Source organism: Malania oleifera, chromosome 2 (genome assembly GCF_029873635.1).
Source record: "Malania oleifera isolate guangnan ecotype guangnan chromosome 2, ASM2987363v1, whole genome shotgun sequence".
Classification (NCBI taxonomy): domain Eukaryota; kingdom Viridiplantae; phylum Streptophyta; class Magnoliopsida; order Santalales; family Ximeniaceae; genus Malania; species Malania oleifera.
The window spans coordinates 50,557,890-50,582,042 of record NC_080418.1 but is presented as its reverse complement, the minus strand read 5'-3'; the positions used below and the strand labels follow the sequence as shown (position 1 = coordinate 50,582,042).

Sequence of the window (24,153 nt, the reverse complement as noted above, 5' to 3'; positions counted from 1 at the left end):
ATTTATATAGACTTTATTTTTCTATTGTAGAATTTATACAGATTTTATTTTTCTATTGTGCAGTAAAAAAAAAAAAAAAACATTCATCAAAATGCATGATGACATCATTGTGAAAATTATTTTTTAGATTTTCAAACTGTCATTCATCTAATTTTGAACATTATTTTTTTCAATGATTCTACTTCTTCACAATTGATAATATATTTTGCACCACTCATTAGATATGCATGTGCATGTATCACACATTATTTATTTACAAAATTTTACTTTTATTTTTTTTATAAAAAAATTGCAATCATAAATAGTTTTGAAAATTTTACACATGTTAGCAAGTAGTTTTAAAAGATTAAGTATTTTTAAATATTTATATTTAAATTTACTCATTTACCATTTCTAATATCTAATTTTGTGTGGTATAGGTGAGTGTTGAATGGCTCTTTCAGAATATTTGATAAAAAAAAAAAAAATTGCAATAAAAATGTGCATAGTGTTCTCCTAACTAATATTATAGATATTGTTCAATTATTTTAACTCCAATTACTAAATAAATAAGAGTATGAGCATCAACAAAGAATACCAAAGAGGAAGGTAATTTTTTTTTCTAAAAATAATTACCATAATGTCATCATATTTTTCATTTAAAAAATATTTTTTTTAAACTTTGCTAAATACAGAAAATGAAAAATAAAGTAGTATTGTACTCTTATAATTATTTTTTTCATAAAAAATATTGTTAGTCATAATTATTCATAAAATTCAAAAATAGAAAATATAAAGGTCTCCTTAGTTGTATAAAAGTGAATGACAGTTTTATTTTTTTATTCTTAGTTTTCGAAACAATTAAAAACAATTCAACTCCTCTTCTAAATTTTTGAATATTTATACAAAGACGGTAAATAATGACTTTTATTTTATTTTATTATTTTTGATATTTAAAATTAAAAATTTTAAAACTATAAGTAAAATATATCATAGTGATCTGACAAATTTTACGCTAACTCTCAGCTACTTAACGCAACCGTCCTCCTTAACTCGAATTTGGGACCGATTGTGTGTGAAAAAATTAGGACATTAAGTGCATCACAGGTGGAGTTAACTACTGTGGGATAGTAGAAGGGATAGAAATAGATTTAAAATAATTTAGGAGGAGATAGTGAGTAAGAATTTATTATTTTTGAATTTATAAAATAAAAAAAATAGTTTATAATCACATAAATGGGTGAAAAAGTAGATTTGGTTTTGTTATTGTTATATTATAGAGTGCGTTCCTCCGGAACTTTTGTTTTTCGAAAAAGCAGGCCAAAAGGGTATTAATGTAGCAGCGTTAAAATCGGTGCTTGACTTCGACTTTGCCCACCACTTCGATCTTTCCTCCCCTTCCCTGTTCTTCTAGGCAGATTTGCATTAAACTAGAAGGCTTCAAACATGAAGCGTTGAGCTCAAAAAATTCGTGCCGCCATGGATGCCAGAAACAAACCATGGGTGATTCTATCTCTGCTGTTCCTCGGCTTCTCTATCATTTCTTATCACGCCCGCGGTGCCGACACTATCTCTGCAAACAACTCTCTCTCCGGCGATAAGACCATCGTCTCTTCGGGCGGTAACTTCGTGTTGGGATTCTTCGAACCAGGTAATTCTTCCAAATCCTACATAGGCATCTGGTACAACAGGGTTTCTCAACGAACCGTAGTTTGGGTAGCCAACAGAGATCGACCCATCTCTGATAAACACTCTGCGGAACTGAAAATCTCGGGTGGTAACTTGGTGCTCCTTAACGAATCCAAAACCCCTGTTTGGTCCACAAATTTGAACTCCACGGGCTCAATTTCTCCGGTGGCTGTTCTTCAGGATACGGGAAATTTTGTTTTGAGGGGTGGGTCTAATTCATCTTCCCCAATTTGGCAGAGCTTTGACCATCCAACTCACACTTGGCTCCCTGGTGGTAAAATTGGGTTGAACAAAATTACGGGTAGAAATCAGCTTCTTACTTCATGGAAGAACGCTGATGATCCTGCACCGGGTCTCTTCTCGCTTGAGCTAGACCCTGCGGGAACTAGCCAGTACTTCATAAGGTGGAACAACTCTAAGACTTATTGGACTAGTGGGACTTGGAATGGGCATATTTTCAGCTTAGTTCCTGAAATGAGATTGAACTATATCTATAATTTCAGCTATGTGTCAAACAACAATGAGAACTATTTCATCTACTCTGTTTATGATCAATCAATTATATCTAGATTTATCATGGATGTTTCGGGTCAAATTAAGCAGTTGACATGGCTGGAGAGTACAGGATGGAATTTGTTTTGGACCCAGCCGAGACAGCAGTGCGAGGTTTATGCTTTTTGCGGCGGTTATGGCAGCTGCAATGAGAATGAATTGCCATTTTGCAACTGTTTGACGGGGTTTGAGGCAAAGTTTCCAAAAAATTGGAGTTTGGCGGATTATTCTGGTGGGTGCATCAGGAAGACCCAATTGCAGTGCAGAAGTAATAGCACTGCTAATGGGAAAAAAGATGGGTTTTTGCCGAGTCCCAACATGAAAGAACCTGATAATGGACATTCTGTGTCGGTAGGCAGTGCGGCAGAATGTGAATCGACTTGTTTGAATAACTGTTCTTGCACTGCTTATGTCTATGAAATGGGTGGGTGTTCCATTTGGATTGGAGATCTGTTGAATCTGCAACAACTCACACAAGGTGATGGTAAAGGGAAAACTTTGCTTATTAAACTTGCTTCATCTGACTTACCTGGTCACAAGGACAATAAGGGAAAGGTAATTAGTATTGCTATGGGTTCAGCTGCAGGTGTGGTGGCTTTCTTGGGCATTGTTTTCATTTTGTTTTTGAGGAGGAGAAAGAGATCAGTCAGATCAATGCAAGCAGGAGAGGGTTCATTGGTGGCATTTGGTTACAAAGATTTACAAACTGCAACAAGGAATTTCTCGGAAATATTGGGCGGCGGAGGATTTGGTTTTGTTTTCAAAGGGATATTACCGGATTCAACAGTTGTAGCTGTGAAGAAGCTAGAAAGCTTCAGCCAGGGAGAGAAGCAATTCCGAACAGAAGTCAGCACAATTGGGACAATCCAACATGTTAATCTTGTTCGGCTTTGTGGGTTTTGCTCTGACGGCATTCACAAGTTGCTAGTCTATGATTACATGCCAAATGGGTCTTTAGATGCTCATCTTTTTCATGAAAAGGATGGCAAAGTGTTAGACTGGAAAACAAGGTACCAAATTGCACTTGGGACAGCAAGAGGATTGGCTTATCTCCATGAAAAGTGCAGAGACTGCATCATACACTGTGATATAAAACCTGAAAATGTTCTTTTAGATGCTGATTTCTGTCCCAAATTGGCTGATTTTGGCCTTGCAAAGCTTCTTGGGAGGGAATTCAGCCGGGTTCTGACAACCATGAGAGGTACAAGAGGCTATCTTGCGCCAGAATGGATTTCTGGTGTAGCCATCACTCCCAAAGCTGATGTTTACAGCTATGGAATGATGCTTTTTGAATTTATATCTGGAAGAAGAAACTCCGAGCATTCTGAAAATGTTGGAGTTAAGTTCTTCCCTACTTGGGCTGCAGGCCAACTAGTTGAAGGCGGCGATGTCCTGAGCTTGTTAGACCAGCGGTTGGAGGGCAGCGCTGATGCGGAAGAGCTGACAAAAGCTTGTAAACTCGCATGTTGGTGCGTCCAAGATGAAGAAGCTCATAGGCCATCAATGGGCCTGGTGGTTCAAATTCTTGAGGGGGTTTTGGATTTGAACTTTCCACCTATCCCAAGATCTCTCCAAGTGTTTGCTGATCAACAAGAGCACATTGTTTTCTTTTCCGAGTCCTCAAGACAAAGCTCTCATGCACAGAGCAATGCCTCATCTGCTTCCTCTCAGACGAAGAGCTCCATGTCATCAATGGGTTCAAAGACATGAAGAAAATGAAATGACAATCTGTAGGCATGTTCTGTATTCTTATACGAAAGCCTAAATCTCTGTCGCTGTATCTTGTTTTATTTTCAGAGCAACATGTCTGTCCATTCAGTGAAATCTTAGATTTCATTGACTTGGGTAATGTAAATGTATGTGATTATCTGCAGATGTTAGCCTTACTCCAACTGTTATTTATGTTTCATTGCTCTAGTGCGTAAAATCTACTCATTCAATATACTTTCCTTCCAAGGGTTTTAGAATTAACATTGCAACTCCTGTCCCTGGAAATTCGGGGGTTTTGATTCTGATTCTCTTCATTTTGGTTCTTATTTTGTCAGTCATTTTGGGGTTTCTCATATTATACTGTTTGATTTTAGATGCCACATTCTTTGTGCTTAGGATGACCATGCTTTAGGGGAATTCAGGCAGACAGACATACTAACAAATCCAAGTTGACGAAATGGCCAAGTCCTTGTGAAACAAAAGTTCCCTGCCCTGCGACATCTCGGTATAAAGTTCCTTGGGCACAGCAGAGCTCTACCCAGAACCCACACCATCTCCTTTTGGGGTTTGTGATACCCTGTTCAAGGTAGGGAGGTCATCTGCAGTGGAGCTTGTCATGCAGTTGGCTTTTGGCTTTGAAGGGCCTTAAGTGCATTCCTCAAAGTCCCTTCTTTAAGGTGAGTGCTACTTAATCAGCCTAATAGTTCAGATGCATAGCTTATTTAATCAACTGAATTTTTATGAAATTGCTTTTGGCTTGAGAAGGTATGTCGAGTATATCATCCTATTTAAGAGCCGGTACTAGAATTCAACATCTAATTCTTTGTGCAGTGTTGATTATTTCTTGGGTTCTTTTTTCTCGAGTCCATTGATATGAGTCAATTCTCAAGGGGCGAATGTAAGATACACTAATCAACAATTCCCAAGTCTAGATCATTAATTAATTTGAGTAAAGTTCAAGACCGATCTGTGGCTTTGTCACCTTCTCTACCTTGATAGCCTATCTACCTTTGAGAATTACATACAAGAAAAGAAAGAAGACTAACCTTTTTACAGAATTAGAAGTATACCCCAAGCCCAAATTGGATATACACCGATAGGTTTAGGCTTCAACACTAGTCTTTCCACATCCACATCTTAGAATGATTACAAGCAACTAAATTACTGTAGTATGTCGTAGCTTAATAAATTGTTATGAGAAAAACAATTCTAATTATTGTAATATATTCCAAGCCTTTTTATTCAATGATTTAAATCAACATGAAATTCTAATTATTGAAATATATTTCAACCATAACTACAACAATAACAACAACAAAACCAAGCCGTAAGTCCCACTAGGTGTGGTTGGCTATATGAATTCTTTTCTACAAATTTATGCAATCATGGATCATTTCTTAAGATGGGCTAGGTCATCGCCCTGAAGCAACGGGCCGTGTCAGTGCTCGGGGTATGATGTCAAATATGTGAGCGCTCCTGCATCATTATGGATGTGAGCAGGTAAAGAAGTTAGTTCAGGAAACTAAGATTAGATTAGCAATTTGGAATACAGGGTCATTTATGGGTAAAAATATGGAAATTGTGGCCACAATGATTAAAAGAAAAATTAATATACTTTTCCTTCAAGAAACTAAGTGCGTTGGGGGGGGGGGGGGGGAGAAAGGTAGAGAAATTGATAAGTCGGGATTTAAACTTTAGTACAATGGAAAAGAAAAACATAAGAATGAAGTAGGAATTATCATAGACAAAAACTTAAAAGATAACTTTGTTGATGTAAACAAAGTAGGGGAATCAAGATGGTCTTAGGTCAAGAGATAATAAATTTCATTAGTACTTATGCTCCTCAAGTAAGCTTAGTAGAAAATCTTAAGAGGTAAATTTGGGAAGATATGGATAGTATTATATAAGGCACATCAGGGGCTAAGAAAATATTCATAAAAGGAGACAAAAATAAACCTTGGGAGATGTTCTTAGACTTCGTTATGTCAATTGATTTTATTACAATGAATACTTGCTTTAAGAAGAGAGAAGAATACTTAATAATCTTAAAAAGTGGACAAAGTAGAAGTCAAATAAATTTCCTTTAACTAGGATTGTATATCGTTTATCATGCACTAAAGTTATTCTAGATGAAAGTCTAACCACACAACATAAAATTTAGTGTTAGACATATGTACTAAAAAATAGAAAAAAAAAAAGAAGATAAAATGAACCAGTATAAGAGAACTAGGCGTTGGAACCTAAAGGGAGAAAATATAATAAAATTTAAAGATAAAATGATCAAAAATGGGATAAATACAAATACTATTTAGAGTAGATTAGCTAGCTCTATTAAAAATATAGTTAAAGAGATTTTAGGTGAATCAAAGGGAAGATTTTCGAATAGCAAAGAAAGTTGGTGGTGGGATAAAGATGTCAAAAAAGTCGTATGTTGGAATTGGTGTATTCCCAAGAGAGGAGGGGGGGTGAATTGAGTATTCAAAAAATTTATGCTTAGGTATAACTAATCCAACAATAGTATACCACAACCTAGGGTTTGTATAGAGCATTTACCAATTCAACAAATGAATTACTGTGCAGATATTAAAACAAATAAACAATTTTCAGTAGTTCAAAATCATTCAAAGTGTATGTGTAAAATAGTCAGAGCATTAAACAATAACATATAGGTGTGGAAAATAAATTGTGGAAATGTTACGTGCACATACGATATGTTATCGGGGTTTGACCAATACTTCCTACGTCACTGCCTCAAGCTCACAAGAAAAAAAGATTCTACTATAACTCGCTTAACGGGTGGACCGACACTTAATACAATACCTTACCAGGATGGTACACCTAGTTCTCTTAATCGGGTCTGAACTAGTCCCCTAATTGGGTCTGAACAATTCCGAGACTATTCACAAGGCTAGTTTCCCTCTTCTGAAAACCCGTTGGGAATTCAAAAAATACTCAATAATTTTGGTACAAACAAATACTTATAATACAAGTTGATGTGTACAATATGAAACTCAAATACACTCACACATGATATGAAATATAAGCTCAAGTAAGTATGTGATTTTCTCAAAATAAGTTATGGAATCTTTGAGTTAGATGTATATAATAAAGCACTTCAAAGATATAACTAAAACAAAACTTTTCTCCCAAAAATATATTTCAAATAATAATAAGAGAAAATAGGATTTTGTTTTCAATTAAGCCAAGATAAAATATATGTATGATCTTTGATGAAAATTAAATATAAGTATGTGCTTTTCAAAGATCTCAAGAACCCTCAAATGATATCTCCAATATATATAGGGTTCAAACCCAAAAAGGATTTTGTAATAAAACCTAAATGAGCTTATGAATTCTTGCAATGAAGGTGCAAGAATCACACGTAAAAATGTTTTACTCCCAAAAGTGTGTATCAACCGAAATATGTGCGAGAAACAATAAAACCACTTTCAAAAATATTTTTCAAAATTAAGATCAAAGAGAGAGACTGAATGCATTGAATGATAAATGCCCAAAATATGAATGCTCTCTTTTAATAAAGAATTTTTCAAAAGAGTAGTGAAAAAGAGAGTAAAAAATTGAATGAAGAACAAAAATAATTTTGGGAGAATTTTCTCTCTAATCTTATTATTGAAAATGAATAATGGAGGGGGTATATATAGACTAATGATGATTTTTGATTGTTAGGGATATATTAGGGTCTTTTAGAAATGTTTAATTCAAAATTTACCCTAATTACAACAGTTAAATTATGGCAACTTGAGAGTTTTGGTCGCCCGGTTTGTAGGGCTGGTCACCCGAACAGACACAAAGAGAAAAGATGAATTTTTGAGTTCTGGTCAAGGCGATTTTCCAATCGTTCAAGGTTCGGTTGCCCGGTAAGTTATTTGGTTTGCTGAACCTCACAATTCGATCGCCCGGGGTGATTTTGAACTAAAGCATCGGGCAACTAAGGAAGGTGAAAAAAGTCAAGACCAGGGTTCGGTCGACCATGGAAGTTATGTTCATTTTGGTTTGGTTGCCCGAGGCTTGGTCAACTGTTGACCTCCAGCCAGTTCAGTGGACCGAGGCATTTTATAGTGCCAAGGTTCGATTGCCCGAAACATCACAAATATGTCCTTTATGTCCTATTTGGTCTCTTGTGCAATTTCAACCTTGGTAAAAGAGCATGTGGCATTCAAGTGTAAGGGTCATGGTTCCTATTGTCATTATATGATCTAAGCTTTTTAATTAAACCCAAAAAATCCAACATTGGTCGATCGCCTATGGTATATTGATTTCCCTATGGTTAGGCTATGACCTTTGAGCTCATTCATATCATGCATGTTATGCATTATTATTGACCTAATTAAAAATAATAATGCATTTACAATAAAATACAAATGTCGTCTTCTTCTTCTTTTGCTTCTCAGATCATGGAATATGCCAAACAATATGATCTTTATGTTCCTCAAGCTTCCATCAATTCTCTTTTATGTGTGTGTTCTTAAATGATTAACCTGTTCAAGTACTTAGGTACACACATTAGTAACATGGAGTTTGTCATTATCAAAACCTAGGATCAGACTCAAAAAGTCAACACCATAAAGACAAAAGGAATTTGGTATAAAATATGATGAAAATATAGAAACATGGATAACTTTGAAAGTACAAAGAGGCAAGAAAAGATGCAAAAGGCCGTTAGTGAAGCTAAACATAGATCACTTAACACTTTCTATGATAGATTAGATATAAACTTTGTCTGTGATGCACTTAATGTCCTAATTATTTCACACACAACTGGTCCTAAACCCTAGTAAAGGAGGAAGGTTGTGTTAGGTAGCTAACAACAAACATAAAATTTTTTAGAATAGTATGATATGAATCCTTACCAAATATTTGCTGAGGCATTCCCTACAAGTGACTTGTTGCACTTGTACCACTCGAGTGTAGTGAAAAATGGGCAAGGTTGGGCTAAGTTGTCACCCCAAAGTGACGCGTCGTGTTGGCGCTCGGATATAGTGTCAAATATGCGAGGGTTTGGTGTTGACTTTTTAAGTCTGATCCCTGTTTTGATGTTGACAAAGCTCCGGTTTCTTATGTGTGTTTTTAAGTGCTTGATCAAGTTTACTATTCAACACACACATAAGTCAAAAGGGAAATGGAAGCTAGAAGACTTAAATCTTACTTCAACCGGTGCATTCCATGGAATGAAGAATAAAAGAAGAAGACATTTTATTTTTAATTGTATTGCATTTTATTTTTTATCTCTAATTTGTAATAATGCATGCATCTGCATTATATGTTTGAATGCTTAGAATGACCGTAGATAGACCCTAAGGACCAGCACATTTCACCAAAAACTTTTTTTCTAAAAAGACTAAAATCATACAAAGTTTTTGGAATAACTTTAGGGACAACATTGGGACAAACAAAAAGCCTTCAGTCGACTTTCGGTCGACGGACGCCAGATTTTTTTGGCAAAATATTCATTGTTAATGCCCTCGTTCGACCGAACCAAACTAGTAATAACTAGCTTGGTCAACCGAACCACTTTTTGCCCAGGATTCAAAAGTTTTACTTGCTTGGTCGACCGAACCTGTGGCGTTATAATTTCCACAGTCGACCGAACCATTCGAAAGTCAACATTTTTACTTTAGACAGTCGAATGTTCTATTTTGAACGTGTCTTCCTTAGTCGACCGAACCAACACGTGTCTGACACCCAACTACTTGGTCGATCGAACCTTGTAGTTCATTTTTTCCACAGTCAATCGAACCCAAAGGAATGGTCAACCAAACCTTGCCTTGGTCGACCAAACCTATAAAGGGCTCAAAATCGTCTTTATATGGTCAACTGAACTTGCAATTCAAATTATCCACGGTCGACCAAACTCAGTGATCTTATATATATATATATTAGTTTTTGCGAAAATATTTTTAAAGCAAACCCTAGGTTCTTCGGTGTATTTGAAAAATATTTTTAGGAGAATATTTTATCAAGGTTCAAATCTTTGAAGCATTTTATCATATATATCTTTATTCAAAGATTAGAATATTTATTTTGAAAAACACTCTTTCTCTATTGAGCACAAATCATATCATATGAGAGTGCATATATTTGAACTTAAATGTGTACTTTGCTTGTATTTAGAAGCATTTTATCATGTACAAAAATGGTTTTTATTGTACCGGTTAGGTTCATCCCATTAATTGAACTGGGGAGTCTCAGTCCCGTAAGTGAGACCGGTTGGGTTCAGCAAGGAATTTGAACTGAAGAGTCTCAGCCTCGTTAGTGAGACAAGTTGGGCTCAACCTTATAATTGAGCTAGGGTTTACCTCACCTCGTAAGGAAAGGTTGTAACGACTTCTGCTCTGCCCCTTTAAGTGAGCGGGTTTAGTGGAATCCTTGGGGGGGGGGGGAGAAGGGGGGTACGTCCAAGGCGGGGACGTAAGCTAGTTTGGCTGAACCTCGATAACAAATATCGTGTGTCACTCTCTCCTTATCTCATTTAATTTATGCCCTTTAAATTCATCATGTGTATGCTTGTTCATTTATGGTTATAATAATTTGCATGCATATTTTTATTTAAATGAGATATGTTGCACATGTATGTTTACACTTATAGTTCAATCATTTTTTCATACACGTTATTATATTGAATGAGATATAATGTGTGGTAAATCGGTGTAAATATTTAATTTAGCCAAAATTCTTTAAAACCCAATTCACTGCCCTCTTGGGATCATACCAATTCCAACATTTCGATATCATTCTGGACATAGGCATGTAAATAAACTAGTTTAAGAAACTAGGATTAGATTAGCAACTTGGAATATATGGACACTTACGGATAAAAACATGGAAATTGTGAACACAATGATTAGAAGAAAAATTAATATAATTTGCCTTCAAGAAACTATCTGGGTAGGGGAGAAAGCTAGAGAAATTTATTAATAAGGATTTAAACTTTAGTACACTAGAAAAGAAAAAAAATAAGAAGGGAGTAGGAATTATTGCAGACAAAAACTTAAAATATAACATTGTTGATGTAAACAAACTAAGGGATATAATTATAAAAATTAAGATGATATTAGGCTAAAGGATAATAAATATCATCAGTGCTTATGCTCCTTACGTAAGCTTAGCAGAAAATCTTAAGAGATAATTTTGGAAAGATATGGATAGTATTATATAAGGCATACCAGGGACCGCGAAAATATTCATAAGAGGAGATCTAAATGGACATGTTGGAAGGGAAAATAAAAGTTATGAGAGAATACATAGATGATATTATTATAGAGACAAAAATGAGCCTAGGGAAATGATCTTAGACTTTGTTACGTCATCTAATTTTATTACAATGAATACTTGTCTTAAGAAGAGAGAAGAACACTTAATAACTTTTAAAAGTGGACAAAATAGAAGTCATAAATATATATATATATATATATATATATATTTTAAACTAGGAGGGTAAATTTTTTATCATGCAAAGATTGTAAAGTTATTTCAGGTGAAAGCCTAACCACACAACATAGTGTCTTAGTTTAGATATATGTATATATATATATAAATAAATATATATATATATATATATATATATATATATTTTAAACTAGGAGGGTAAATTTTTTATCATGCAAAGATTGTAAAGTTATTTCAGGTGAAAGCCTAACCACACAACATAGTGTCTTAGTTTAGATATATGTATTAAAAAATGGAAGAAAAGAGATAAAATAAACTAGTATAAGAGAACTGGTGGTGAACCTAAAGGAAGAAAACATAATAAAATTTTAAGCAAAAATTATCAATGACAAGGTTTGGACTATAGAGGATGAGATAGATACAAATACTCTTTGAAGTAGATTAGCTAGCTCTATTAAAAATATAAAAAAAAATATTTTAGTTGAATCAAAGGGAAGATTCTTAAAAAGTAAAGAAAGTTAGTGGTGGGATAAAGATGTCCAAAAAGCCATAAAGATAGAAAGAATTTGGTATAAAATGTGGCAAAAATGTAGAAACATGGATAACTTTCAAAAGTATAAAGAGGTGAGAAAAGATGCAAAAAAACGTATTTAGTGAAGCTAAACATAGATCATTCAATAGTTTGTATGATAGATTAGATACAAAAGAAGGGGAAAGAGATATATAAACTTACTAAAGCTATAGAAAGGAAGATTAAAGACGTAGGAAATGTAAAATGTGTTAGTTTTGGTACAACCCCAAGAGGGGGGCTGAATTGGGTATTTAAAATTTATCGCCTAGGTATACTGGTTTTAACAACAGTATAACACAGCCTAGGGTCAATCTATGCAATTTAGAAATAAACATACATGTGCAGAAAAGTAAGGTGCGGAAAAGTAAATAATACACGCGATATGTTATCGAGGTTCGGCCAATACTGCCTATGTCCCCGCCTTGGCCACACCAGCACAAAGATTCCTCTTCTGCTCACTTAATGGGTGGAGCAGCACCGATTATAACTAGGTCAATTCAAGAGACTGACCTCAACTAATATGTTTTACCAGGATGATATACCTAGCTTTCCTAACTGGGCCTAAACCAATCCGGGACTATTCAACAGGGCTAGTCTCCCTCTTCAGGTCCACGCCTGGAATACAACAAATGATATGAATTTTTTTTGTACACGAAAATATGCTTCTTCACAAGCAGATATGTATACCAGTATAGCTCAAGTAATATTGCAAGCATGTATGATATGTAAATATGCTCAGTACTTTAATGTGTGCTAAACACTCAAATAGGTATTGATAATCAATCTAGATCTAGAGTGTATATCAAAGCAATATTTGAAACACAGTATGTGAATATCATAAAATCAGATCAAGGTTTCAAATATGCTAGCTAGTTGATTCAAATAACTCAACAAGATATTTTCAATGTACTAAGCACAAGGAGTGTTTGAATGCAAAATTTGAAAATGATTTTTGCACACAAAATATAGACGTAGGTATCTTGCAATGATAATGTAAGAATCACAACCTTTTAAGTCTTCCCACTCAAGATTTATCAAATAAAATCGGTGGAAGAACTTCATAATATACTCTCAAAGTTAAAATCAATCAACAATCAATCAAATGAGAGTATTTAAGAAAATAGATAATAAAGCACAAGCACTTTAAATACACTCACAACTTTTGGATAAATAAGGAAAATGAAGCTTTTGAGTGTATGAGAGTAGTATAGGCTAAAATAGGATTTTGAAATTTTGAGAGAATTTGACCTTAATGATTTTGTTAATCCTTGCTAATTATTACAAATGAACATGTATTTATAGGCAATGAGGATTTTTTGACCGTTAGGGACTAAATGGGGATAATTAGAAAAGTTTAAAATAGGTTTACAAAAATTAACCCCATTTACCCCTTTAACACCATTTACCGTTACTAAAAATGTTTTAACTCGAGAGGTTCATGTGCCCGAACAGACTTAGTCACAAAACCATTATTTAATGGTTCGGGTCCCCGAATTAAGGACCGGTTGGTTAAACCAAAGTCAGTAGCTAAATGTCCAAAATTTGGGTGCCTAGTCTGAAGTTCGGTTAACCGAACCAGCCAATTCGATCACCCAAGCCCATTTTGTACGTGATTGTTCGGGTGCTCGAGTAGTTAAAAAGGGACCTGACACACGTTCGGGTGCCCGAGGAAGATATGCTCAATATAGGTTCAGGTGCCCTAAACATGAAGTCAACATGTTGACTTGTTCAGTCGCCCGAGCTGTTTTACACGGCTTGAGTTCGATCGTCTGAGTCCTCTTAACATTTTCAATTTAAAGTCTATTTTAGCCAAATTTTATTTTTTTGATATGAAGAGTGATGTGGGGACTGTTTGTGCATTTGTTTATGGACCTAAGGACTTTCTATCATACCGAAAAAATCTGGCGTTTGTCGACCGATCCCTAATGTAATGCCTAGAACCCTTAATCCCGGGTCCGATGCATTATACTTGATAAAATCCTGATAATCCATAAATCAATATATATGCAACGGAAAACATAAACATAATCTTCATAAATATAACACCAGAGTTTACAATTTCTATCTATAATCCATATTAACCGTTCATCCACATGTGTTCACAAATCTACATACCTCCAAAAACTCAATCCACAAAACCAATATTCACAATCATTCCTTTCTCAGCAGACTTAAAATATTAAAATATAAACTTAAACTTTATACAACCCAATAGTATTATAAAAAATATACCCTTTCTCTTTATAATCCTCAAAATATACTCTAAACCCTCGAGCTCCCTAAGCCCGACCTCGAGGATGTCCTGAAAAAGAAATATTCATATTCAGGTGAGACACATCTCAGTAAGGGAAGAAACAATATATTAAAAAACAGCGTGTGGCTAACATGAGATTATATAACAACGTAATATTTAACAACTAAAAACCGATAACACAATTTCTAAATTCATTCTCTGAACTTAATCAATCACATGTAAAATTTTTGACCTACGAGATTACCTAAGGATAGGGGTGATTACCCGCACATACAAGTAGCACCCCTCTACTATGATGTTAGGCAACCCTAGGGTTGCCACTGAAGCATACTAAGATACTCACCTTACGCAGTAAGCCCTCATGTATTAGATTGATCTCGTACTCATACAGTTAAAACAAAGGTTTACCAACGAAGGGCCCATGGATAGGAATTTGCCCATCCATACAAGTAGGTTCCCTCTACCCTAGTACGTTATGCAGCTACTGCCACGTTTGAAGTTACTAGCGCACTCGCCTTTCTCAGCAAGCCCTCAGGCGAAGAGTTTACCTCATCCAAACGTAACATGTTTTACTAATATAAATACTTCTAATATCATAATACATTTTTCTTTTTATCATTATTCAACTATTCACATCTGTTCCGATTCATAGCTTAAACAATGCATTGCATTTCACTTTAAGTGACTCTTTCCCGTTTGCATCGTTCACATTTCACATTCCATTCCATTTTCATTTCATTTATTCGTACTACAGTTACTCTTTAGCCGTCATCAGTTAGTCCACATAGAAATGCGATAGAATCTGCTAACATAGCTTCTTTTAGCTGTCATCAGTTAGTCCACATAGAAATGCGCTAGAATCTGCTAACACAGCTTTCAGCTGTCATACATTTACATGGTTGCATTTAACATACACAAACAACATGGTTCATATCATATTTCATTCTTAATGCTTTACTTACTTAACTTGCATCTCATACATATAACATATATTTGTACAGAACTTACATTTATTTATGCTACACAATTTAACAATAAAATTCATACAGATTCCTTGAAAAAAAAATAAGTCAACCCACATTTAGCATTTAATTACTAAAAATATAATTTCCATTTCTTACATAATTTCCCAAAAAATTCCTTTCATTTTCATCAGTTCATTTCCACATATACATAGTTAAATAAATGGTCCTAGGCTTAGAAAACATAGTCTACATAGTTGACATTTTAATAATCCAGACCAAAACATATACATAAATATAACATAATTTATTACCTTTAATTTCATAAAATCTGATTTAATATATAATTTCCCCTTACTTGAATCCTTGAACTACACCGACAGGAATCCCACATAGATGCCCGTGGCGCTCACCTAGAACCTAGTTCAAAAACCCTAGTTCCATTAAATTAACCCTAAATAAAATACTATTTTAATATTTCCTAGGACCATAAATTCCAAATAAATAGTTATACCCTTAGATATAACCAATTTACCTAATTTTTCAAATCCCACTCTCGCTTTGGAGTGGGGCCTAGAAAATCCAAATTGGAAATTTGCTCATACCAAAATGACGGCAATCGTGACTAGGACCACGTGGTGGTGCCCGATCATCGATTTAGTGGCATATTTGAAGAGAAATTGGGAAATTAGGAAAAATTTGCCTTACCCTAAGAATGGTGCCTACACCACTCCCACCATAATTATACTCTAGTAGAAATATCGGTGGTTCCCGATCTGTCGCAAATCCGTCGAGAAATTGAAAGAGAGAGAGACGGAGACGGATGTGAGTGTGAGCAGGAGAATTCAGGGGGGCGGGGGGGGGGGTGGCCTTTCTCTGTCTGAAATCCGTAAATTCCAATCTAGATGCTTCTAAGCATCCAGATTTCATATACTAATCTATAATAAAATATATTATATTATAATATTATAATATTATATAAACATATATAGATTCCTTCATCCTTACACACACACACACACACACACACACACACACACATATATATATATATAAATATCATATACATAATTTAATTAATTCAATTAAATAACGTTTAGTTAATTTATTAATTCAATTAAATAATAAATTAATTAATTAATTAATAATTAATCTAATTTCATTTTATTTCATAATTTTTTAATTATTTTTTTATACTATTCCTTTTATTTGAATTTAGAGACTTTAGGATAAGTAGAAATAAGACAAAATATGTGAAATGTAATTTCAGTAATGGTAGGAAGAGTATTGGAGACAAAGTTAAACTTGATGATGAAAAAATAAATAACACTTGTAGATTTCGATACCTTGGATCTATTATGCAAGTTGAAGGAGAAACTGAAGTTGATGTAATTCATAAAGTGAAAGTAGTTGTGTAAAATAGAGAAGTACTTCAAGTGTGCTTTGTGACTAGAAAATACCTATAGGAATTGGTGTATTCCCTAGAAGGGGGGGGGGGTGAAATGGGTATTTAAAAATTTCTGCCTAGGTTCAGTTCAAATCACAATTCAGTAAAACGCAACCTAAGGTTTGTCTACTTATTTCCCAATTTCAAAAATATTCTAATGAGCAAATATTTAAGCAGATAAAGCAAACTCAATATATAAAACAATCAGAGCAATAAACAATAACATACATGTGTAGTAAATAAAGTGCAGAAATTGAAAAGTGTGCACATGATATGTATTGGGGTTTGGCCAATACTACCTACATCCCCACCTCAAACTCACAAGTAAGAGGATTCCACTAATGCTTGCTTAACGGGTGGAGTGACACCAATTACAACACCTTACCAAGATGGTGCACCTAGTTCTCTTAACCAGGTCTAAACCAGTTCGATGCTTTCCTAACCGAGTCTGAGTAATTCAGGACTATTCACAAGGCTAGTCTCCCTCTTCTGACCACCCGTCGGGAATACAATAGATAATCAAATGAAATATTTTTTGTACAATAAAGAGTGCTTCTAGACTAAGCATATGCGTACACAATGCAGCACAATGCACTCGCAAATGATGAGATATTAAGCTCAAGTGAGATCTTGTTTAATCAGTATATCAACTCACAACAATATGTGTGTCTATATGTATATGTGTGAGTAAGTGAGACCTTTGATCCAAGTAAATATATTTACAATATGAATAGTCAAAGAGTCTCTACAAACCTAAGCGAATATCACAATTATATTTTTCAATTATTAGGCACAATGGATATTAGGGTTTAAGCTTGTCAAAAATATTTTTTTATCAAAACACAAAGCAATCTTATGAAACTTGCAATAAGGATGCAAGTTCTTAAGCAATTGAAGAGTTTTTCACAATCTAATATTTATAAGTAAAATACAATGGGAAAAACTTTAAGTTACTCTCCAAAATCAACAATCAACAAATGCAAGTATGGGAGAGTTGTTAACTTGCAAAAAGAATGAAAGAATGCCCACAAAATTAAGTGTTCACTCAATCCTCAAGATACAATAACTTTACAAATGAAGATGAAAAGCAAAATAATCGCTTTTTAAAAATATGTGATTAAATGAGTATAAGAAAGAGATTATAACAATATGCTTGTAAAATGTGGGAGTATGAAAGATTTAGCACAATAGAATTTTCGGAGAAAAATTTTGCTAATCAATATGCTAATTGCTTACTAATTAGGACAAATGAGGGAGTATATATAGGATTCCCACAAAATATGACCGTTGGGGATACAAGGGGAATTTTAGAAAAAAATTAATCATGTTTAATTAAAAATTACCCCTTAATTACCATGGTAAAAATGCGCCAACCTGAGAGGTTCAGTCGACCAAGGAGAGGGTTCGGTCGACCACATTAATAAGTTCGGTCAACTAGGGCAATCGATCATCTCAAGGCGATTTTGAACCCTTCGTGGGTTCGGTCGACCAAGAAAAAGGTCGGTTGACCATTCATATAAATTCGGTCGACCAAGGCCAATTTGAACTACAAGGTTTGGTCGATCAAGTAGTTGGGGTGTCAGACATTTTATGGTTTGGTCGACCTACGATGGTGCGTTCAAAATAGAACGGTCGACTGAGAGAAGTCAACATGTTGACTTCTGGCTGGTTCAGTCGACCAAAACATTTATAATGCCAAGGGTTCGGTCGACCAAGACCACTAAATTTGTGCTTTTAAGTCCTATTTTGGTCTCTATGCTTCATCAACCCAGTGTGAATAAGCATAAGACATTTAAGTAATATAGGTGATTGTTCCTATGTTCATTCTAAGGCCTCTTAAGCATATACAACCCATCATGCATGATATGCAAATATTACAGACTATTATTATATACCAACAAATTATAAACTAAATGCAATACAATATATCTTCTTCTTGATCTTTCGCTCTTCACTTCGTGGAGTACGCTAGGTGTATGTGTATTAAGATCCGTCTTGGCGTCCATTTTCCCTATCTCTTTTGTGTGATCTCAAATATGGACCTATCACATGCTAAACACACACATAAGTTCACTATATTTTTGTCACCATCAAAATAGAGATCGGACTCAAAAAGTCAACAATCTCCCCCTTTTTGATGATGACAAACACGCATGAGCAAAATGGGTCTAGCCTAAAAAAGCTCCCCCTAAGAATATGCATATTGTAAAAATAAACAATGTAATTTAGGCATATTCAGGAAAGAAGACAAAAAATTTCAAAATTATATGCATTTAGTTTTGGCAATAAGACACAAGCACTCATGCATTTTGCTTAACAAACCTCTCCTCCTCTTGGCATCAACAAAAGGGTTAAGCTAAGAAAAAAAAATATTTGATTGCTTTAAAAGAACTCTAAGCTTGAGAATGGCAGTCCCCCTTTCTAAAATAATTTTAATTTTACTTAAAAGAGATCTCCCCATTTAAAACACTCCCCTATTTTGATTTAACATTTGGAAGTATAACTCTCTTTTTTTGATTTAAGAAAAAAAATTTTAGGCATAGAAATTTAGCACACAAACAAGAAACAAGAGATGTCTCATGTAAATTCATTTCTTGCCAATATATATGTATGTATATATATATATATATATCCCCCTTTATGATATTGTCAAGAAGTACTGAGGGTGTGCTTGCTAAAAAAGAATTCATGCAAACAACATTTTTCTGGTTTATCATTTAAGTGCACATAAAATATGACCAGAAAAATCAACTACACAGATCCTAAATATATCAAACAATTTAAAACAAGGATCAAACGTCAACACAAACATTTGTGGCTAATCAACATATTTCAAATTATGGTTTTCAATAAAAACATTACATTTAAGCACAAGCCACAAGTGTTCCTAACAGATCTAAGCTAAAAGTATTTGTAAGCATAACAAGATGAATATTTAATTTTGGATGCTTCCCTTATCAATTTGAATCATAGCTTAGATGAAGTGACTTGCTTATACTAATCAGTATTAATCTTATTGAGCATGCCAAGCAGTATAAGCAACTACTTTTGCATTCCTTAAACCAACTATACTGAACATTTGTCAACTATATTTTATCATTTGAGTAGTATGGTTGTCCCTATAGACCACAGATGCATCAGAAAATGTATATTAAGACATGCTATAGAGTTCATGATCCAAAAAAAGTAATGCATATAAGTCATTTTTTCTCTTACTATAGGGATGGATCTTAGCCTTTCAAAAAATACGATGATTATGTAAGGATAAAGTTTAATATTCTTAGTTTTTACTCATCCTTTCAAAAATATTTTATCATTATTTTATCATAATCATCTTCGTACACAGTTTTATTTTGGGAAATTTCTACCAAAATTTTGGTAGCATGTCGTCTGTAAATAGAACATTTCCCATACCTGTAAATCACACAAATCATAGAATATATGCACCAGTATTACACATCGCTGCATCAGCCATGTAGGTGGCTTTCCAGATATAATAAGTAAAACAGAAACTGCAGTGATAGTAAATATATGATCATGTAATATAGGCATAAATACCATCCGTCCAAAACAATCAATAAACAACGCAGGATATCAAACATACTGTGATAGTTAATCATATAAAGACTTGCAGTCGAGGCTACTCCCCCTAGGCAGTAGCTATCGATAAAAGCAGGTAAAAGAGAATAACCCAACTGACTCACTCTAAAAATGAGCGGAAGCTATTCCAAGTATAGGAGTTCAGTCATGTAATAATTAGCCCAAGAGCCAGATCGTCTCCTCAAGGAATGCAGTTTAAATCCAAATTTTACACAAATCCAAAAGAAAATAAGAAAAGAAAAGTTTACTGAACACAATTCATATTCAGTTTCCAGGGATTTTTGAGATTTGTGAAATGAAATTTAAACCCTAACTAAATATTAAACACGTGTAAAAATTACCAATCAACTTACTAATCAAATGAAGATAAACTAAAATTAAACTCATCAATGATGTAAAGATAGACACCCAACTCAACACAATGATAACTTGAACAAAATAAATAAATTATGTAATATCTCAACTAAATAAAAGCAAAATAAACTAAATAATAAATAAAGCTCAACTAAATAAACTAACTTTAATAATAAACTCAAACAAGATTTAACTCCAATAAGATCTTAAAAAAACTAACTTTAATACTCAAAATACCCCAAAGCAATATTTAAGTTCCAACAACGACTTTAAATAAGAAAAAAAAAATGATTTTGTATAATAAATAATAACCCAACAAATGTTTAAGATTCAAAACAAGACCATGAAAAGAATAGTCTAAACTTAATTATTCAAAATAACCCAACTAAATTAAAATTCCAACAATGACTTTGAATAAAAAAGAAAATACAAATAATAATAATCCAATCAGAAAAACTAAAAATGCCAATGGAGACTTTTAAATGGAAAAGAGAGAAAGAGAGAGAAGAGAGAGAGAGATAAGAGAAGAAGAGAAATAAGAGACATGAGAGAAGAGATGAGAAAGAGAGAGAGAGAAAGAAGAAGAGAAGGCAAGCCGTGTGGTGTGGTTCAGGTTACAGCAAGTCAACCTTACTCTCGGGTTCTCCCTTCCCTACACATAGTAGCACGCACGACAGTAGCAAGGGGAGAATATAGCAGCTTTGGCAGAAGGCAACAGTGCAGCAATTAAAGGCAGTAGCAGTAGAGGCAGTGGCAGATAGTAGCAGAGGTAGTGGCAGGCAATAGCAATAGCCTGTAGCAGCAAAGCAGAGATAGAACCGAGAGGGAGAGAACTAAGACTGAGGGATAGGAGAGGGAAAGAAAGAATCGAGACTGAGTGAGAGAAGAGAGGAATGAGAAGAGAGGAATGAGAAGAGAGGGTGAGACAGAAAGGGGGTTGAGGTGCTTGAAAAAAAAGCAAAAGAAAAAAAAAAGAAAAAAAAACAAACTCTCCTGGCAACCCTAGATGCCTCCCTTTTTAATAATTCAGTTCCAGAGCGCGCGTGCGCACACACACACACACACACACACACACACACTGCATGGCTCGATCACATCATTCCAACATAATTTCTTTTGTTGTTGTTGTTGTCCAACACTTGCTGTCTTCATGGTAGGTCTACTTGGACACTCACGGCTGTGGGCTTCTATGGTCGGGTCAATCACACATGTGCTTCACATCTTCATGGGTGGGCTTCTCACTTTACGTCACACGGCCAACATAACTTCTTGCACTTCAAAGCCCAGGCTCGAGACTCTTACAATTGAGCTTCATCGCATGACCGTATCCCCTTGGCTGCATGGATATTCACAAACATGATCTATATGCTCATGGCCTCCATACCCAATTCATGCACAACCCACATATTTTAATTTTGACTTTAATGTCCAGGAATTGTCCTGCAATAATAGGATATGAATGTCTGTAAATTTTTGACAAAAATAAGATATTAATCTCCATATTATCAAATGACTTGATGTTAAAAATATTAGACATAATTTGGAATTTAATTAGAATTATAATCTTGAATGCACAATTCTAAATGCCTAATTACGCAACTTTGATGCGTAATCACACCCCCAACTAACATTTTGCTAGTCTCTAGCAAATAACGTGAATGAAATCCAGGGTGGTACCCACAAACACTAATTCCAGCAAACATGAAATGAATGCACATGCAATACAACCATACCATTTCACATACAGGAATATAAACAAATTACACACAAGCTCATTCATACACAATTCATGCAACTCCAAAGCAATTCATTCATGCAAGTTTCATCATTATGTAACCTGTTGACTTTTTGAGTCTGTCTCCTGTTTTAATCATGACAAACCATAGTATCTCATATGTGTGCTAAGTGTATGAGTAGGTTTACTTTTCTAAGCATGGATGACAGACAAGAAATTGAAACTGAGACGCACTTAAACGAGCACATCATTCGGTGCAATCCATGCTATTACAAAGGAGCTGAGCATGAAGTTCTTTTAATTTTTGTTTCAAGTTGTATTGTGTTGCATTATATTTTCTTTGGGTCTGTAATAATCCTTGTTCTGTAATAATTATTGCACTGCATGCATGGTAGGATTATAAGCTCAAATGACCATAGAAAGTCGACCGACGCTAGGTTTTTTAGGCTAAATTAAAAATCCTAGACCTTAGAACAATCCTAGGTCCCTGCATGTCACTTGGAAAAATCCCCTCTATATTATAAATCATAACTATGTAAACTTGGGTAAATTATGCTAAAATACAGGACCTAGATTTAAGTTTAAAAGGGCTTTAGGAGACTTAAACTTGTGCGTTGAAAGTGCCTCAGTCGACCGAATGGGTGAAAAGTTAAAATAGTTGACTTGGCTCGGGCGACCGACCCTAAATTGAACTAAACGTTTATGGTTGACCGAACCATGAATAATAACTTTTTCACCTTCCCCGAGTGCCCGAACCTTACATTCAAATATACCTCAGGCAACCGAAATGAGAAGTTCAGCAGACTGAACTATGAACCAGGCGAATTAACCTCGAGAATTTGGAAAATCGCCTTAATTCAGCCACCCAAACCCGTCCTCAGGCTTCCGCAGTTGAAAATTCAAATTTTCTAGTTGTAAGTGTTCGGACGACCGGCCCTGAGGTCCGAGCAACCGAAACTCTCAGGTTGCCATATTTTTAATTGCAGTAACTTGGGTTAATTAAGGGTAAAATGGATTAAAAGCTCATTAAACAATTCTAATAATTCCCTCTATGTCCCAACGGTTATAATTTTGAGTATGTCTATATATACTCCTTCATTTGGAAAGATTAAGCATGGATTAACGAGTATCATTAGCCAAAAATTCTCTAAATTTTCAAATCCTTATTTTTTCATATACAAGCCAAATAACTTATTCTTACTAATCCTTCTTGCTAAAATCCATTGGTAAGAATATTTTAGAAATTGTTTATATTAGCTTACACTCTCAAATTGCTTGATTGATAATTGATTTTATTGAGAGAAAGCCTGAGTGTTTCCTTGTGATTTAATTCATAAGTATTCATAGGGAATAACTCTCAAAGGCTTGTGAGTCTTGCATTTGTGTTGCAAGATTCTTGGGCTTGTTTTTGTGCTTTTGTGAAATACTTTTCAAACAAGCTTGTTTTCAAATATCTCCTATACTTAATACTCGATATTTGTTCTAGAGATATTTGTGTGAGCTCTTGAAATCTTTGAGGTTATTGCTTGTGATTGATATACATATTTTAACTTAAAGATTATATTCACACCACTCTCACATATAAATTGTTATTGTTGTATATAACTGAGAGTTGGCATTTAGACTTCACTAAGCTTATACATCCATATCATACTGAAGTGTAATTGTTTGTGTGTATTGGTACATATTTGCTTAGTTGAAAAAAAATTGAAATTATACACAAAATTGTATTAATTATCTATTATATTCCAGACATGGCCTGAGGGGATGTTGATCTAGCCCATAAGGATCGCTTGTAAAGGTTGAGGTCACCCTTGGTAATTTGACCTAGTATTGTAAACGGTGTCGCTCCACCCATTAAGTGAGCAATAGTGGTAATCCTCCGGCTTGCGA

General features: G+C 34.5%; 1 protein-coding gene across 1 annotated transcript; it reads left to right on the top strand.

Annotated features, from left to right (window-relative positions):
• The first annotated feature begins 1,283 nt into the window (after positions 1 to 1,283).
• LOC131148923 (G-type lectin S-receptor-like serine/threonine-protein kinase At2g19130) lies at positions 1,284 to 4,231 on the top strand. Its single transcript, XM_058098885.1, has one exon. The coding sequence runs from the start codon at positions 1,459 to 1,461 to the stop codon at positions 3,928 to 3,930; it is 2,472 nt and encodes an 823-aa protein (XP_057954868.1). The 5' UTR covers positions 1,284 to 1,458; the 3' UTR covers positions 3,931 to 4,231.
• Positions 4,232 to 24,153: the final 19,922 nt, after the last annotated feature.